This window comes from Podarcis liolepis, assembly GCF_965112155.1.
Source record: "Podarcis liolepis genome assembly, chromosome: 15".
Taxonomy (NCBI): Eukaryota; Metazoa; Chordata; class Lepidosauria; order Squamata; family Lacertidae; genus Podarcis; species Podarcis liolepis.
The window spans coordinates 5,387,087-5,406,059 of record NC_139566.1 but is presented as its reverse complement, the minus strand read 5'-3'; the positions used below and the strand labels follow the sequence as shown (position 1 = coordinate 5,406,059).

The following is an 18,973-nucleotide window of genomic DNA, read 5'->3' as shown; positions in this document are numbered from 1 at the left end:
AGTCCCATGGACTGCAAGAAGACCAAACCTCTCCATTCTGAAGGAAATCAGCCCTGAGTGCTCCCTGGAAGGACAGATCCTGAAGCTGAGGCTCCAGTACCTTGGCCACCTCATGAGAAGAGAAGACTCCCTGGAAAAGACCCTGATGTTGGGAAAGATGGAGGGCACAAGGAGAAGGGGATGACAGAGGACGAGATGGAGGGACAGTGTTCTCGAAGCTACCAGCATGAGTTTGACCAAACTGCGGGAGGCAGTGGAAGACAGGAGTGCCTGGCGTGCTCTGGTCCAGGGGGTCACGAAGAGTCGGACACGACTAAACGACTAAACAACAACAACACTGTCCTGCAACTGAAGCCCTGAAAACAAGTCACATGCTGAAGGAGAAAGTATTTTGCCTGAGCTAAGTGTGGAGGAACTCTCTGAGTGCATAAACATACAACCCACTGACTTTCTCATGCTTTAAGTGTTAAGAGTTTGGTAGAAGGAGCAGAATAAATGTTACCTGTTGAGGCCAGAACGATGTACGCAGCCCACAGCATTGTTGAAAGACGCAGCTGCCAGAAGCTCAAAACCCACATCGGATGTGCAGCAGCTACAGTGAGAAGGTCTAACTTGATGCCAGCTTCTTGTAGTGGACCCACCTCCTTGTGGGCGTGCCATCGAGGGAGCGGACTGGGGCAGAATCAGTCCTGGGCAGCCCACAAATGTCCCTCTCAGTATTGGAGACCTCTAAGCACTAGCAAGGCTATAGAAAGTTTTTCAATTATTATTTTATGATTTAGATGCACAGATAATAGAACCATAGAATCATAGAACCCCTTTTTTAAAGGACGAATGCAAATAAGGAATGGGAAAGGAAATGTGGAACAGTTCTTGGAAGTATTATAACATGACATTAACCTCATTAGCTTCGCTGTCATTTCTGCATTGCCGGGGTTGGACTAGATGACCACCGGGATCCCAACCCTAGAAAACTACGATTCTGTTATTCATGAGCATGTTTTTTTTTTTTTGTTTCTGGTTTTTTTTAAGGTATCATATGGAGATAGCCAAAGGGAAAAGACTCTTGCCAGCATTGTTGACGCAGAAATTAAATCTCGTCACTGAATATTTATCCTGAGGCCTGTACCTTTGAAGTGCGCTGCTTTGATTTGTACATGAAATAAAATGTACAGGTAGGCCTTTGCTTATTTCTGCTTCTGTCTTGGGAATTCTTATAGAATAGAATAGAGTTTATTATTTATACCCTGCCCATCTGGCTGGGTTTCCCCAGCCACTCTGGGCGGCTTCAAACAAAATATTAAAATACAGTGGTCTGTACCGTATCGTGCTACAAGTTTCAACTTGGGTGATAATGAAGATGAAGGTGATATTTTCCTCCTGAAGGAGCCTGGTGAGGCGACAATAGGCAGGCGTCTGAAGGAGCAGGTCTTCTGTGCCATCTAAGCCCAGCCCTGACATTAGACGTGATGAGGAATAGACCACCAGGACCAGCTTCTGGCTGCCTTGAAGCACAGTTAGGCATTCCTGGGTACCAATTTGTTCGTTCATTATTGGCGTCTTAAGGATGAATCAGATGACTTTTGATGGGTGTTATGAACTGCCGCGCGCATTGGTTTAAATCTGCTTTATATTTCATCATATGGGACTCTCAAGAGTCTCCTCCAGCACCAGAATTCAAAAGCATCAATTCTTCGGCGATCAGCCTTCTTTATGGTCCAGCTCTCACTTCCATACATCACTACTGGGAAAACCATAGCTTTAACTATACAGACCTTTGTCGGCAAGGTGATGTCTCTGCTTTTAAAGATGCTGTCTAGGTTTGTCATCGCTTTTCTCCCAAGGAGCAGGCGTCTTTTAATTTTGTGACTGCTGTCACCATCTGCAGTGATCATGGAGCCCAAGAAAGTAAAATCTCTCACAACCTCCATTTCTTCCCCTTCTATTTGACTAAACGACTATACAACAAAAACAAACATTTTTCCTCTCAGAAAATTTGGCTTCATTTATCACATGTTGGTGTATGTTTGTGTAGGTAAACCAGCTTGGGAAATTTATGCTTTAAATATGCCTGTGCAGATCAAAATCATTACTGTATTTTTCGCCCTATAAGACGCACCAGACCATAAGATGCACCTAGTTTTTGGAGGAAGAAAACAAGAAAACAATATTCTGAATCCCAGAAGCCAGAACAGCAAGAGGGATCGCTACGCAGTGAAAGCAGCGATCCCTCTTGCTGTTCTGGCTTCTGGGATAGCTGCGCAGCCTGCATTCGCTCCATCAGACGCGCACACATTTCCCCTTACTTTTTAGGAGGGAAAAAGTGAGTCTTATAGAGCAAAAAATACGGTAAATGGTATTCCTATGCTTTGTGGAAAATGGTTACCTCCCCCCCCCCATTTTCTTCCCTAAAATTTATGCATCACTTGAACTATTATGTGGTACTCTGTCCTGAGCTCATCTTCCTGCATGCTGAAAGCATATTTGCCACATTTCTCTCAATCCCCCAGAAGTTGCGGGTGAAATAAGTTCTCCTCTTTTTTCCAAAACCTTCCTGCTTCTGTGGCTTCAAAGCAAAGGTGCTGAAGTCTGCCCTTGTGAGTGTTGTGTGGGGGACCCCGTGCAAGTCAGAGGCAGCTTTCGTTTCCCAACCTTTGACTTTCTAACCCACGGAAATTGGCAGGAAATTGAGAGACGTACGTCACACGCGGCACTAGGCTGGAGGAGAGAGCCATTGAACCAGCAGGCCTGCTTTCAATTTCAGCACCTGAAGATGTCTCTCTCACACTTCCTTGGGCTCTTTCTATTTTATCTGCCGAGTACGTATCTTTATTATCTATAATATGATTTTTATTAAGAATAACATGAAACAATGCAAGCAACAAATAATGGAAAAATTAAAACATTGTACAATAGCACCTTAGATAATAATAATAATAATAATAATAATAATAATAATAATAAAAAAATTTATTTATATCCCGCCCTCCCCAGCCGAAGCCGGGCTCAGGGCGGCTAACAACAATCAAATAATCAAACAGTAAAATAATTACACAATCTAAAATTATTTCATTATAAAAATTAATTAAATCAAATTGATGGCAACCAATTAAGCAAAATTCTGTGCAGGTTGCCAGCTCAGACCAACTCAGTTTGTTCTGGGTATAAGCTTTCGTGTGCAAGCACACTTCTTCAGATACATGCACACGAAAGCTTATACCCAGAACAAACTTAGCTGGTCTCTGAGGTGCTACTGGGCAATTTTTTTATTTCTTTGTTTATTTCGACTGCATCAGACCAACACGGCTACCTAGCTGAGCAAATAATGGGTATTGCTCATCAGCTACAAAGCAAAATACAGTCAGGATGTCTGCAAGGGAGAAAACAATTTTTGCATCATGTTAAGTCAAATAACTACGCCTAAAAGATATCTGAGTTGAGGGTTTTTTGTCTAGGTTCCTCCAGGTAATGGTTCATAAAAAAAAAAATGTAAACCAATCAGCATTGAATGCATATTTTTTGTTTTTCCATTCGTCACTCTGCAGTAAGCATCTTTGAAAGCTAAAAGACTTGATCTCAGCAGATTGTATCCTTATATTGGTTTTGGTTTTTAGGCTGAAAACCCTAAACACACTTGCTTGGCAGAAAGCCTCACTGAACACAGTGAGATTTGCTTCTAGGTATCCACCCTCAGTCTTACTCAGAGTAGGCCTGTTAAGGACACTGGATGCAGCCAATTTAGGTCCCTCAAATTCAGTGATCGTGGAAATTACAACCCTTAGATATTATTGTAAATATCTCGCCTGGTTGCCGTTGCTGACATTGGATCCTTTTGGTCTGAGATTTTGCAGTTGAAGCAAGAAAAACTGACTGATGAATAGTGTCTAAAATGCCGTGTTCGAAGAGCACTCATTTTTAGAACTCTGTTCTCAGCTAGACTTTAGGCAAGTAATATGATGTACGTGTACTTGTGAGGGGAATACGAATTACTGCTCTTGTTTGGTAAAGCTATACAGTGAAAACGTTTCGTAAGCTTCAGTGGCAACACCTTAAACCTCCCCCCACCTCAGAGCAGCCCCATGGAGGTGGGTCTTTCATCATTCTATCTCGCATGAGGTTGGAGCAAAAAGGTCTCCAGTAAAAATTAAGTTAAAACGAATGAAAATAAAACAAAACAGCACTGGTTGCTCTCTTTATCATTTTCTTCATTTACACAGGTGCAAGAAAATGCGCCCAATGAGATGGGATGTAACCGTAGGAGGTCTTTAAAAAATAAAGAGTATAATTCCGTCTTGTAAAATGCCACTGCATTTATAGCTTAATTTTTTATAGCTTATTCAAATCCGAATATTCATGTTCTTACATTCCCATTTTTGAAGCAAAAAAAAGAAAAGTGTGCTACAAATATTCCACCTTAGCTAGGGCATTAAGTAAAGCTTTGTTTGGATGCCTCAAGTAATGCTTTTAGAATAAGCATGCCTGCCGTTAAAATGCATGAAACTGACCGTCGCCAAAGACCCAAAATTTGTGGTGTAAATTAATAATATCATATATATATAATTTTTATTAGTTTTTAAAAAACATATCATTTTCAACAGTAATTAAACATACTTTTACATCTTATTCAAATTTTTGACTTCCATCAATCCTGTCTGAAAATTTTGCAATCTAATCTCTTAGTATGCATTTCTTATTTTCCTTATTACATTTCAAACTCATAACCAATATCTCTCTCTTTTTCTACTTTGTAACACTTTGTATATTTCTCCTTACAAAACGTCTTGTAGTCCTACTAGCGTAATTTGTCGATTACAGTTGCTCTTCAAATAATTCATAGACTTCTTCCAATCTTCTGTAAATCTCTGGTCCCGCAGGTTTCGAATCCTTCCTGTCATTTTGTCCTATTCTGCATAGTCCATTAATTTCATCTGCCATTCTTCTTTCATCAGAATTTCTTCTTGTTTCCATTTCTGGGCTAACAATACTCTTGCCGCAGTTGTTGCATATAAAAACAATTTAACATCTTGCCTATTAATGTCCTGACCTATAATACCAAGTAAAAATGCTTCTGCTTTTTTAAAGAATGTATATTTCAATCAATGCTGGTTCCAAGAAGGACTGTGGATAAATCCACAGTTCGACATGTCTGGATCTTTCCCCTTCGCTCATTTTCCTACCAGCTCACCACACGTTCCTTTGCTTCCATTTTATAGCTGCTCAGTCAGAGGGAAATTCTGAAATGCCGCAGGATCTGGCCCTGATCTGGGCATCTCCTGGGGACATGGCTGACATCCGCTGCCCCGTTGTAAATGAAACTTTCTTGTTGACGGTGTCCTGGTACAAGGAGGACGAAGGCAAAAATCTGTGCAGGATTTATGAGAGTTTTCCATATGCAAAACAGGTACAGGGCAGGTACTCAAGCCAAGGGCACGGTCTGAGGATCAGCGATGTGCAAAGGAACGACTCTGGGGTTTATTACTGCGCCACAACCAGGCTCATGAGAGGGACTAGGCTGGTCATCTCAGGTGAGTGCCTTTGAAGATTTTGGGGGGAAATATCAGCATTTATTGAAAGTATGTTCTGCCTAGGGATCACCTGCAAGCAGAAGGCCTCAGGTTCCATCCTTGAAGGCACCTCCAGCAAACTTTGGAAAATCGGGTCCTCCCTTAAAGAGGGCATGTATTGTGGTGAGACCTGGAAAACCAACACCTTGTGGGTGGGTATGATTGGTCAGCCACACCACCGGATTGGTAGGTCCCTCATAGCTGGGTGCAATCTGACCAATTGGACGCAGTCCAAATGGTTCGAGGGACCTATTTATGCCCATGCACGTGACCCAGAGCTTCCTCTTTCGGTGCGTGCATTCAGAACGCCCGCCCACCTCTCCCTACTTTTAGGGCTTTGCGCTTGACCTTGCTATGCCGTCTGTGTCGTCTGTCGTTGGAACAGGGGCACGGCAGGAATTTTCCCCACTTGGCTGATTGGCTGTTGCCATTTGGGTTTCGCCTGCCGCCTAGCAAATCGTCACACCTTGGGGTGGAGCAAATAGTATTTCCTGTTCCTCTCGCCCTAACTTCCTGTCTCTCTTTTCATCCAGCCAAGTGCCTGTGTTATGTACTGAGTTGAATAGGATCCAAAAGGCAGCAGTCTGATTGGTCCACAGGAGCCACCCAATCTAGCTCCAGGTGGAAGTGAATCCGCAACCAGATTGGCCTACAGGTGACTCCTGGAATTAGCCAATCACGTGGGGCCTTTGTGTAAATAATGTACCGTATTTTTTGCTCTATAAGACTCACTTTTTCCCTCCTAAAAAGTAAGGGGAAATGTGTGTGCGTCTTATGGGGCGAATGCAGGCTGCGCAGCTATCCCAGAAGCCAGAACAGCAAGAGGGATCGCTGGTTTTGCTGCGCAGCAATCCCTCTTGCTGTTCTGGCTTCTGGGATTCAGAATTTTTTTTCTTGTTTTCCTCCTCCAAAAACTAGGTGCGTCTTGTCATCTGGTGCGTCTTATAGAGCGAAAAATATATAAAGCAGACATTCTGGGGGAACTTCCATTCCTCCTCACCACTATGAGCTGAATAAAGAGCATGAAATCCACTCTCGACTCCGAGTATATTTCAGCCTGGAATGCCTGAAATCTCTGGCCACTCAGATTGAGCAACGCGTAACACTATTTTTCTCAACATTCTTTCAGGTGCTTTGAGGCATAGTCTTTTTGTCGTCATGCCGTCCTCCTCAGAGCAGGCTCAGTTGAACCACGCCGCCCCCCTTCCCTGTGTCTTCTTAGATGATGACCCAAAGGGGGATTTCAACACCTGGAATACAAGTGGGGAAACATCTCAGGACCAGAATAACATTACCATGGCAAACGGAAATGGAGACTTCAGTATCTGGAGTGTGAAGCTGATTACTCCAACACAGGTGCCTGATACCTGTTCAGAGAAGAGAAATGTTGGTTCTCCAGCAGGTATAAACACAGTGTCAACCACCCCAAGTAGATTTGCACTGAATAAGCTCTTCAATGGGGCAGGAGAGAGTGTCAGGCGAAAGCAAAGAGGGGGAGAAGCAGGGAACAAATATGACCCCGACTTTTGTACGGGAATCTACATCCCACCCGGCAGAGGTTTCTCTTTCATCCAGGTGTGAGAAACCTTTGCCTCTCCTGATGTTGCTGAGCTCTCATCACCCCTGGCAAGCATGTGAAGGGCCAGGGAGATTGGGGATTCTGGTTGAGAAGCATTTGGAGGGCCAAAGATTCCCGATCCTTGACACAGATGCACGCTCACCCCTCTCCATCCTCAATCCAGGCAAGCAGGAGGAGGCAACGCCACTGGTCCCATATCCATTCCAGGTGCTGTAGATGTGTCTATCCGTCAGGAGTGGGCCAGCAATAAATCACACGGCATTAAGTGAAGTTAACTCTTTGGTAGAAGTGGGCCAGCAATAAATCACACCGTTAAGTGAAGTTAACTCTTTAGTGGAAGTGGGCCAGCAATAAATCACACGGCGTTAAGTGAAGTTAACTCTTTAGTGGAAGTGGGCCAGCAATAAATCACACGGCGTTAAGTGAAGTTAACTCTTTGGTAGAAGTGGGCCAGCAATAAATCACACGGCGTTAAGTGAAGTTAACTCTTTAGTGGAAGTGGGCCAGCAATAAATCACACGGTGTTAAGTGAAGTTAACTCTTTAGTAGAAGTGGGCCAGCAATAAATCACACGGCGTTAAGTGAAGTTAACTCCTTAGTAGAAGTGGGCCAGCAATAAATCACACGGCATTAAGTGAAGTTAACTCTTTAGTGGAAGTGGGCCAGCAATAAATCACACGGCGTTAAGTGAAGTTAACTCCTTAGTAGAAGTGGGCCAGCAATAAATCACACGACGTTAAGTGAAGTTAACTCTTTAGTAGAAGAGACAAGGTCTCCTCAGGAGTGCCAGGCCTTGTGAGCACAGCAACGCTTCTCTGCAGGTCTTGCCCCTATGAGGCAGTTGCCGAGGCTGAAGGTCCCTGCCTTCCCACAGCTGCCTAAGCTTCCTCCTTCTCCAAGTCCTCCCCAAGCAATCTGAGACTATGCCAGTGTGCCTGCCTTTGTTCTTCCCACTTCATACCTCTCCTGGTCATTGGAGACCAGCGGGGAAGGGAGCTTGTTGCAGCAGGAAGGGCAGATTTCTTCACCAGCCTGCCTCATCTCTGCCTCTTGACCTCCCTCCTGTCCCGGGTTCTGATTCTGGACTGCTCTCCGCCACAGAGGCCTGATGTTCCCCACCTTTAACCTAGTGGGGTTGTCTCAATTTTCTGAGCAACACGGATGAATCACGGATGTTTAGGAAAGCTTTTAATGTTTAATAGATTATTGTATTTTAATATTCTGTTGGAAGCTGTCCAGAGTGACGGGGTATACATAATAAATTATTATTAATTATTATTATTATCATTTTGGTGGTGAGTCTGCTCAGGAAACAGAGAGGAGACGTCTATTTACAGGGTTGCCATATTTCGAAAAGTAAAAAACCAGGGCCTCCTGAAAGTTGTTTAGGAAGACCCCAAAATTGTCTGGGAAAATCCGGGCGCACGGCAACCCCGGTTTCCTAAAGTTTCCTCTGGTCATCCCAGGACAGGCAGCACCCCAGTCTTGTTGCTTTTAGGTAGCTAAGAGGACATTATTTTGGATGCTTTAGTTGAGATTCCTGCATTGCATTGGTCTAGATGACCCCATGGGTACCTTCCAGCTCTGCAGTTCTGTGATTCTGTGAAATGGAGATTCTTTGCTTAGCATTGTTCTCTGCCAATGGCCAGTCTAGTTGCTGACCTGTTTCCCTCTCCTTCTCATTGACAGAGAACTGCGTCTCCATACTATATTTTGGGGTGCCTGCGTTGTCGCCATCCTCCTCCTGATCCCGCTCTCAGCCCTATTCTTCAGGAAACTTCTTCACACAGGTAATCCTTTTGTAAGATAAACTGTGGTCGTTATTCAAGGGGCCGTGAAGTGCGTGAGGCACACTGGGAGCTGGGAGCAGCTTCTGAGTAGACCAATAAAACGTCCCTCCTTTTTTCCTTCCTCACAGGGAATGTAGAGAAACCAGGAAAACAAATACCCATGAGGGAGATCCCACAGGTAAACTCTGGCTTTGTGTACTGAAATTTCAGAAAGACGTGTGTTCCTGTATTTTGCAGAAGGGTTTGGAAGGAACCAGTCCTAATTTTGGACAACCCAGGAACCCAGGAAGCAGACACACAGAGAGCATACCGGTAGTGGCAATTTTGGCAATTTCTGGAAAAAAATAGCTCTAAAACCTCTTTTTTATTTTGCAAAATAAAAATGAACAATTGTTCTGTCCAGATTTTCTGAAATATGGCAACCCTAGGTAGTACAGAAGTGTGGGTTGCATTTGAATGAGGATTTTTGGATGTGAAAAGGCTTGTGAATGATCGCCTGTGGTGAGGGGAAATGGTATCCAGGCATTGAAGCTTTCCTGAACTGAAAGAGAGTTTAAATGTGGTTTGCAAGCTGCCCAGGAAATGTTTATTGATGATGGGTAATGATTAAGGGTGGTGGTGGTTGAGACCACTCGGAGTAGAATTCTCTTGGATACAAATTATTATTAATTAACATAATCATCATTATTATTAGGCCTTTGATATTCAACAAATGCCAAAGTGGGGAACGGGACAGGTGAGCTGGCAAAAATGCTTATACAGGTTACATACGCTTCAGGTTACAGACTCCGCTAACCCAGAAATAATGCTTCAAGTTAAGAACTTTGCTTCAGGATGAGAACAGAAATTGTGCTACGGCGGCAGCAGGAGGCCCCACTAGCTAAAGTGGTGCTTCAGGTTAAGAACAGTTTCAGGTTAAGAACGGACCTCCGGAACGAATTAAGTACTTAACCCGAGGTACCACTGTAGTCTGCCAGTGACCATAAACACTTTTACTAGACTGTAATACTCTACTTTGAATATATTCTTCTCTGTAAGTAACTTTCTGGTAGAAACTCCCCAAGGTAACTAAAAAGTTTTTTTGTTTTTTCAAAAATTACCATTTTTTCCCATCACCCATTCATGCAAAAGAGATAAACATTCTAGTAAAAACAACAAAAGTTCGTTTGATTTTACAGATGTGAGAAATCAACTTTTACAACGTGTGAGCAGCCTATAGCTGCTCTGCTTCCTTCCCCTTCCAGACAGAGTACGCAGAGCTACGTTGCAGCAAATGAAATCCGGATCAAACTGGAGCGATGAAGAAAGAAAAGCAAAACCGAGACTTTCATAGAGTTGCAGTGTTGCAATCCCAAAGGGCCACCTAGTCCGACCCAACTTTGATATCTTTTAACTTGCTGAACATAGATACTTGTATTAAATATTTCCCCCCTTCTTTGGCGATCACTCGTAGCCGAGTAAGATTGTCTTCCATAAACATGGTTTTAACAATGAGTCCGTAAGTGACTGTGGAGGCCAATTCTGGATCCACACGTCCTTCCACAATGGGGACATTGGTTTTCGGGTGGGAGTTGATCATGGTGTGGATTTGCTAAGCATGCCTTCCTCCTAGCATGTTTCTCCCTTGCGTCCTGAGTTCGAGTGTCTTCAAAGCCCACGACACCTTTGGTCAAGGCTGTTCTCCAACTGGAGCGCTCGCAGGCCAGTGTTTCCCAGTTGTCAGTGTTTATACTACATTTTTTTATAATTGCCTTGAGACAGTCTTTAAACCTCTTTTGTTGACCACCAGCGTTACGCCAGCCATTTTTCTTCGTCGGAAGTCCCCACATGATGTGTTGCACACAAGATAAATCATATGGGGACTTCCGGCGAGGAAAAATGGCGGGTGCCACAGCAGCCAGCAGCAAGCAGCTTCTGAAGCCAGCCAGAGCCAACTGCGCTACCAGGCTGGCTCCGGGCTGCTGACTGATGCTGACGCCGCCACTGCCAAAAGGGAACCAGGGACATCCGGTGGCACAGATCAAAGGGGGAAGGCTCGGGAGTCACAGGCGGGTGGCACGCCATTGTCCAGGAGGGGTGCAAGGCACGCGGTTTCTCTGCCGAGCAAGGTGCAAAGCCCTTCTTTTGCACCCTGTGAAACATAAATGCGCAGAGTTTTTTTAAAAACTGGGCAACGGCGCGCTGCCCGCCTATGACTGCCAAGCCTCGCCCGATCTCCTGCCCCCTTCCCTGTTATGTACTGAGTTGAATAGGATCCAAACTGCAGCAGTCTGATTGGTCCTAGAACAATAGGATCCAAATTGCAGCAGTCTGATTGGTCCTAGAACAATAGGATTCAGAATGCAGCAGTCTGATTGGTCCTAGAACAATGCAGCAGTATGATTGGTTGGCAGGAACCACCCAATCATGCTCCAGATATAAGTGAATCCACAACCTGATTGGCTTACAGTAGAATTCCAGAATTAGCCAATCATGTGCAGCCCATTGTGTAAATAATGTATATAAAGCAGATACTTTGAGGGGACTTTCATTCATTCCTCCTCACCACTATGAGCTGAATAAAGAGCATGAAATCACTTTGCGACTCTGAGTATATTTCATTCCCCCTTTGTTTTGACTGATCGGGGGAGGCTCGGGAGTTTCTGGCAGGCGGCCATTGCTTGGTTTTTTAAAAACTGCGCATTTATGTTTCACAGGGTGCGGAAGAAGGGCTTTGCACCTTTATACAATATGCATGTTTGCTTGGGCCCAGGGTCTTTTGCCTCACCATCCCCACTACTGACTCCCTGTTGCTACCCAGCTTAAAAATAAAAAAGTGTCCCTGGATTCATTGAAAAATATCTGGTAACCCTAGTTTAAGGCCGCTTCTTGTGAGCCTAAAACAGGGAAGACTTTAGCAGCACAGACAGCGGCTCCACACCCTTTCCTGTGAGCAGAAAAGCCCCAAGTGCAGCAAGACTGGTTCAGACCCAAAGACCACAAACGGTGTTTGGACCCTCACCGTAACAAATGTGGTCAAACAGCCTCGGGCCCCTTCACCCTCTGACATGCGTTAAGGCAATTATTGTGGCTTCTTCTGATACCCGCTGTGCAAGTGATAGCATCTCTTGTTTGCTCATCTTGGTCACAGGCTACTGAGGGGTAGAAAACTGTTGTCAGTTTGCTTTTGCCTCCTTCTGGTCCTCTCTGCCTGGGAACCGCTCTGCCCTGACGATTCGTATGGCCAAATCTGGGAGTAGTTCCAACGCCAAGGGTGACCAGGGTTGGGCATTTGCCGAGAGCCCACAACCCAGCAGGGCCCCTGGGTTGAGGAGGCAGGCCCAAAGAAGGAGGCTGCCTTGGCCTAAACTTCCGGAGGAAGGATTCGAACTCGGGTCTCCGTTTCCGCCAGATTTTTGAATGCCAAAATCCTAGCGATAAATGAGCGGGGCAAGGTTTAAAGGCGGCGCGGGTGAATTGCACAGTGAAGCGCAAATTGGGACGTTGATAGAATCCTAGAGCCATAGGGTTCGAAAAGGACCCCTCCAATGTAGGAATCACAGGAAAATCATCCCTGACAGGCACACCACCTTGGGCTCGTTGGAGGAAAAGGTGGGATAAAAAAAATATAATAAAATAAAAACAATGAATAATAAAATTCTTTATTTTATTGTGAAAACGCGGTTTCCCCTGAGGAACTTAAATGCAAAGAGCAAATACTCAGTTCCTGAATCCAGGTCACAGGCTCACAGGATTTGTGAGCAAAGAGACAATGGGGAGGTTTTCCCATTTCCTACATCAACTGCAGAGAAGAGTCAAAATGGCTTCAGGGTTGCTCTCCTGTACTATTTCAGACACGTGGTTTATATATTTACGTATGTGTTTGCCTTGTACATTTATGAATGTTTAATATATATATATATATATATATATATATATGCAGGTTTTGGTGTCCTCGGGTGTCTTCCCGTGTAAAAGTTGGGGTGTCTAGGCGACGTTTCGACGAGGTCTCACTCGTCATCTTCAGGCTGGTGCTTTCGGCTTCTTGTTACTGGAACAGAGCGGGATCTCAGTAACAAGAAGCTGAAAGCACCAGCCTGAAGATGACGAGTGAGACCTCGTCGAAACGTCGCCTAGACACCCCAACTTTTACACGGGAAGACACCCGAGGACACCAAAACCTGCATTCCTGTACCCGTGAAAATCTACGAAAACATATATATATATATATATATATATATATATATATATATATGGGTGTGTGTGACCTTAGAATTCCTATAACACCACCTGAGGAATCCTTGCAATGCTAAGCTTCTCTTGCTGCAACCCTGGACACACACAAATAAAATTCCTGACAGGGGGAACGATTCCATACCCGTCCTGCAACATGTGAAAATGACGTTTATTTGTTTGCTTCAACTTCCAGCATTGCACTTTGCAGCCTGAGCAATCAAGATACAGACAACATGTAAATATATTCAGTTATACGGTGGTCTAACTTCTGCCCACCCGCTAGGATATTATATAAACCCTCCTAATAATCCTGTGGATTTCCTTCCGCATGAAGCGACAAGTTGTCCTCTAAGTTATTCCTCGGATGTGGTTCCTGATGCCGTTTAGGAGTCGGAAGGGTAGAATCGAATCCAAAGGAAGTTTAGGGGAAGCAGCAGCAACGTCAGTGTATCCAGGACCCATGTATATCTGAAGTTGCACTGAGGAATCTCTGCATCTACAGGGGAAATTTTACAAAGATAAGAAACGTCAGATCAGTTCTCTTAGGACTTCCTTCTCTGGACAGAGAAGTCTTAACAGTTTCTCTAGCTCCTTGTTTATACCACTAGCCTCGGAGACAGTGACGGATACTAAAACATTTTTCTGCAGCCCTGGCACCGGTGGCGTTTGACGCAGCTGTGGCACGATGCCGTTCTCTATATTTATTTATATTGTACTAATAAGGGCTGCACCCTTGTCCGCCCTGCTTGCCAGTCCCCCACCATTCCCCCCATATTAACTCCCTACAGCTTCCCCATCTCACCCCATTCTGCCACTAAGCTCGTAGCTCAGCTGACTAGAGCACGGTGCTCATAATGCCAAGGTTGCGGGTTCGATCCCCAAATGAGACAGCAGAATACTCCTGCATTGCAGAGGGTTGGGATAGATAATCCACAGGGTCCCTTCCGACTCTACAATAATAATAATAATAATAAATTTTTATTTATATCCCATCCTCTCCAGCTGAAGCCGGGCTCAGAGCGGCTAACAACAATAAGAGTAACACAGCATTCTAAAATCAATTCATTCTAAAATCAATTCAGAATCAAATTACCGTAATGGCAACCACTGGGCTAGAGTTCTATGAGGATTACCAAAGGAGGGGGTCAAACTGTGCCTTGGCCAAAGGCCTGGTGGAACAGCTCCGTCTTGCAGGCCCTGCGGAAAGATGTCAAGTCCCGCAGGGCCCTAGTCTCTTGGGACAGAGCGTTCCACCAATCAGGGCCAAGTCCATGAAATCACATTTTCCCCTTCAGATGTCTCTTTCTCCCACTCCTTAGCTGAACTAGATGGACCAAGGGTCTGATTCAGAACAAGGCAAGATCCTCTGTTCCCATGTCTTATGGTAGCAAAGTCAGTGGCTTGCAGAATCACTCACATGTGTAACTCTTCTTCACAATGGTTCTGGATGAGAACATGACTTCGCAGGTGATGTTTCCCCCAGTGTTTTGTAATTCCATGGGGAGGCGAAGGACACTGAGGAATGTTAACAACCCACTGCTGTTTTTCGCCAAAAAGGTCTGGTCCTCTTGCTGGAGACCTCCCGGGACGTCCCAGAACACCTGGACTAAGTTGGACACGCCATGGACCACACAGACAAGTTGGTTCTTGAACTGGGAATCTGGGTCTTGGTTAGAGGGCTGCAAAAGCATCACCCGGGTGCTCGGAGTATAACTGTCTGATGAAGAAAACAAAGCAAGGGGCATGGTAAGATCATTCTCCAAGGAAGAGACGCGTTTCAGATTTCTGCCCTGGAACTGCGCTTTTGAAAATTACGAAGATCAACGGAAAGGTCTAGTTCAGAATCAATGGCAATGATCTGCCTCCATGGTCAGTAATGTTTCTGGATGTCATGGACTGGTTGGAGGCAGAATGGGGGGGCCAGCTGGGGAACCCCCAAGGGGGGGGGAAGCTCAGGGACTGGTGGTGGGACAGCGATGGGTGGCCAGAGGGAGAAGTCTGGGAAGAGGAGCTGTTTACATACAGGCTGCCTCTGATCTTGGGGGTAGTACAGTGGTACCTCGGGTTACATACGCTTCAGTTTACATACGCTTCAGGTTACAGACTCCGCTAAACCAGAAATAGTGCTTCAGGTTAAGAACTTTGCTTCAGGATGAGAACAGAAATCAGGCTCCTGCGGCACGGCAGCAGAAGGAGGCCCCATTAGCTAAAGTGGTGCTTCAGGTTAAGAACAGTTTCAGGTTAAGTACGGCCCTCCGGAATGAATTAAGTACTTAACCCGAGGTACCACTGTATACAGTCATACCTTGGAAGCTGAATGGAATCCATTCCAGAATTCTGTTCGACTTCCAAAACGTTCAAAAACCAAGGCGCGGCTTCCAATTGGCTGCAGGAAGCTCCTGCAGCTAATCAGAAGACGTGGAAGCCCTGTCGGACGTTCAGGTTCCAAAGAACATTTGAAAACTGGAACACTCACTTCCGGGTTTGCAGCATAATAAAATGCAATTGCACCTTTCTCGTTCTTCCTGACTCCATCTCTTGGTCGGAAATTGGGCTCTGCCTATCCAGGGAACGAACAAAGGGCTTAGTTTTTGCCCCAGTGGCTTTAAAATTAACAAACTGAAATCTGCCATTGACATGAATAGTGCCACAACAAAGCTCCGTCAGCCCTGATTTCTTACCTCCAACAATCAGTGAAGATGTTGCATTGCTGAAATGCAAGCCACGAGAAGATTCTTGGGCACAGAAATATTGGCCAGAATCAGAGCTCTGCACATGATGGATCTCCAGTATGGCGTTTCGATGTTTAGGATTAACTTTGCAAGCAAATCTGCCTCCGGGTTTTCTAACATTGCAGCTCTTGATTAAAATCGGCATTCCGTGTTCTCTTCTTTTGTACCAGCTGAATAATAATGCCTGATCTTCAATATCTTCTACAGAAGTGCATGAGATCTGTGCCGTCTCCCCAATATCCACAAACAGGAACCGCCAAGTCGGATGCAGGATCTGCAAGTGTGCTGGAAACACTGTGGAGGAGAAAGACCACAAGGACTGTTTACGGTTGCCGTTTCTCGCCCTGGCTTTTCTTGCAAGAAGACGTTGAAGGAGACATCATGCTGTTTGAGGATCCCTACACTGTCCTGCAACTGAAGACCTGGAAACAAGATACATGCTAAAGGAGAAGGTGGAAAATATCTTAACTACCGTATTTTTCGCTCTATAGGACACACTTTTCCCCCTCCAAAAATGAAGGGGAAATGTGTGTGCGTCCTATGGAGTGAATGCAGGCTTTCGCTGAAGCCTGGAGAGCAAGAGGGGTCAGTGCGCACCGACCCCTCTCGCTCTCCAGGCTTCAGGAAGCTATCCGCAAGCCTTCGGAGCGCGGCGGGAGTTCCCGCCGGGCTCCCAAGACTTGCGGATAGCAGCCTGTTCTGGGGGCTGTGGTCGGGGGAAGCTCGGGCTTCCCCCGCCCCAGCCCCATGCCGGGGGGGGGGGGAGAAATAAATTGTTTTTCTTTATCCCCCCCAAAAAAAACTAGGTGCGCCCTATGAGCCGGTTCGCCCTATAGAGCGAAAAATACGGTAATCTCTAGAAAGTTTCAGAGCGCATAAATATTCAACCCACCAAGTTTCTCAGGTGCTCAGACTGCTTCCAGAATCTCCTTGATTTGTGGGTGGGATTCAGTCCCATCCTGGTAAAATCTAGGTTACAATTAGAGCAGATTTTGCATTAATGCACAACAACACCGCCCCCGCCCCCCCAAAGACCCATAAAACATATTACAGTAAGGAAAGTGATGAGAAGCGTAGGGAAACTATTGCTTGGACTGATGTTGCGAACAAATCAGAACTGAAACGCAAGAAGTAGCCAACGTAGTTTAACCTCCCTTTTGTGCAAACAAATCGGGATGAATTCTCAACAAACAGGGTTTGTCTGGAAGCATCCCAAGAGTTAGGAGTCAGATAAAAGCATCAGAATAAATTTTACCTGCGGAGAATAAAAAGAGGTACGCGGTCAGCAGCATTGCAGCAGCCGGAAGCCCAAAGCCCACATCGAATGTGCAGCAGCTTTAGTGGGAAAAAATCTGATGTGGCGCTGGCTTCTTGCAAAGAAACCACTTCCATGTGGGCGTTGAAATATCTTGATGGGCAGCACAGAGAAAAGTCAGTGGTGGGGGCTGTCTCACTAATTCACCTTTGAATCCTTTGCTGGTCAACAGATCACTGGCCTTATTCCAGAACAGTTTTAGGTTTTCCAAATCTCTTGCTTCTCTGCTCCTTTCCAGGTATTTGTGTAAGCATGTGTGTGTTCTGCTTCAGGTTTATTCAGCAGTCAAGTCAAGTCACCCTGTGGTTTCAGAATTTGGGTGCCTAGTCTGGAGGCAAGATTGCCTGTCAGCTGTTTGGGGACACCAGTTTGTTAGCGACTGATTGCCATATTTTCACAATGAGTTGGGAAGGGATCCGGTTTCCCACCTATTGATTCCTGGGCAAATGCACATCCTGCGTGGCATTCGCTGTGTCTCTGAGTCCCAGAACTTGCAAAGTTCCTGGTGGAGTATAGGGTCAGGTTCAAGGTGCTGATCTTGACCTTTAAAGCCCTTTGTGTCTTAGAGCCCTCGTACCTACGAGACCGCCTCTCCTGGTCTGCCCCGCAGAGGACCTTAAGGTCCATGAATAACCATAGCTTAGAGGTCCTGGGCCCTAAGGAAGTCAGACTATCCTCCATCAGGGCCAGGGCTTTTTCAGTGATGGCCCCGACCTAGTGGAATGCTCTGTCCCATGAGACCAGGGCCCTGCAGGATTTAACCTCCTTCCGCAGGGCCTGTAAGACAGAGCTATTCCGCCTGGCCTTTAATTTGAATTCAGCCTGATCTTTTATTTCCCTTCTCTTCCCTCCCCCTCTCCTTTTATGAAGATCACCCACTCTGAGACCCCACAGCTAACTCTCCCCTGGCCTCCTCGCTGGCCCAAGTAGGACCGATTCAGCCAGCTAACCATGGGGATTATCTAATTGATTTTTGATTTTTATTGTTATTCATGTTTTTATATTGTATTTTATGCTGCTTTTATAATTACCGTATTTTTCGCCCTATAGGATGCACTTTTCCCCCCTCCAAAAATGAAGGGGAAATGTGTGTGCGTCCTATGGGGCGAATACAGGCTTTCGCTGAAGCCTGGAGAGCGACAGGGGTTGGTGCGCACCAACCCCTCTGGCTCTCCAGGCTTCAGGAAGCTCTGCGCAACCTTCGGGAGCCCGGCGCGAAGGCGCGCCGGGCTCCCAAAGGTTGCGCAGAGCTGCCTGCACTCCCGGGCTTCACACAGCTCCGCGCAACCCTCTGGAGCCCGGTGCGAAGTCACGCCGGGCTCCCAAAGGTTGCGCAGAGCTGCCTGCATTCTGAAGCCTGGGGCGCACAGAAGAGCACGCCCAGGCTTCGTGCAGCTCTGCGCAACCCTCCGGAGCCCAGCGCGACTCCATAGGCTTGCGGATAGCAGGCTGTTCTGGGGGCTGGGGTGGGGGGAAGCTCGGGCTTCCCCCACGCCAGCCTCGTGCCTGGGGGGGAAAATATTTTTTTTCTTTATTCCCCCCCCCAAAAAAAACCTGGGTGTGTCCTATGGGGCGGTGCGTCCTATGGGGCGAAAAATACGGTAAGTGTTTTAAATTTGTTGTTAGCCACCTTGAGCCCGGTTTTTCAACTGGGAAGGGTGGGGTCTAAATAAAAATTTATTATTACCGGTATTTTTAAAGGAAAGCAGCTGGTGGGAGTTGCTCGTGCCTTTATAAGCAACCTCTGCTTGTGTGTGTGTCAGCAGGAAATGAAAAAG

General features: G+C 45.8%; 2 protein-coding genes across 9 annotated transcripts in view; one reads left to right on the top strand and one right to left on the bottom strand.

Moving 5' to 3' along the window:
* Nucleotides 1–18,973, bottom strand: part of LOC310694277 (uncharacterized protein) — a 160,976-nt gene that overhangs the window by 6,405 nt on the left and 135,598 nt on the right. The window contains exons 2-4 of one of the 7 annotated variants that reach the window (XR_014519590.1): nt 16,773–16,849; nt 15,830–16,174; nt 14,578–14,865 (exon numbers count right to left, since the gene is read on the bottom strand). The gene's annotated coding sequence lies outside the window, so the exon portion shown is untranslated. Of the gene's footprint in view, nt 1–14,577; nt 14,866–15,617; nt 15,709–15,829; nt 16,175–16,772; nt 18,388–18,882; nt 18,898–18,973 lie in introns of those variants that run through there. The other 6 variants (XR_014519592.1, XR_014519594.1, XR_014519595.1 and 3 more) reach the window with 6 other exon arrangements.
* On the top strand, nt 2,769–10,374 carry LOC310694270 (uncharacterized protein). 2 transcript variants are annotated; one of them, XR_014519589.1, is made up of 6 exons: nt 2,769–2,819; nt 5,214–5,525; nt 6,694–6,966; nt 8,833–8,933; nt 9,062–9,111; nt 10,178–10,374. XR_014519589.1 is itself a non-coding variant. In XM_083477366.1 (6 exons), the coding sequence occupies exons 1-6, from the start codon at nt 2,774–2,776 to the stop codon at nt 10,264–10,266; spliced, it is 825 nt and encodes a 274-aa protein (XP_083333492.1). In that variant the 5' UTR covers nt 2,769–2,773; the 3' UTR covers nt 10,267–10,374. The 2 variants fall into 2 exon arrangements, 1 of the variants encoding a protein (XP_083333492.1); XM_083477366.1 differs by having other exon boundaries at nt 6,694–6,920.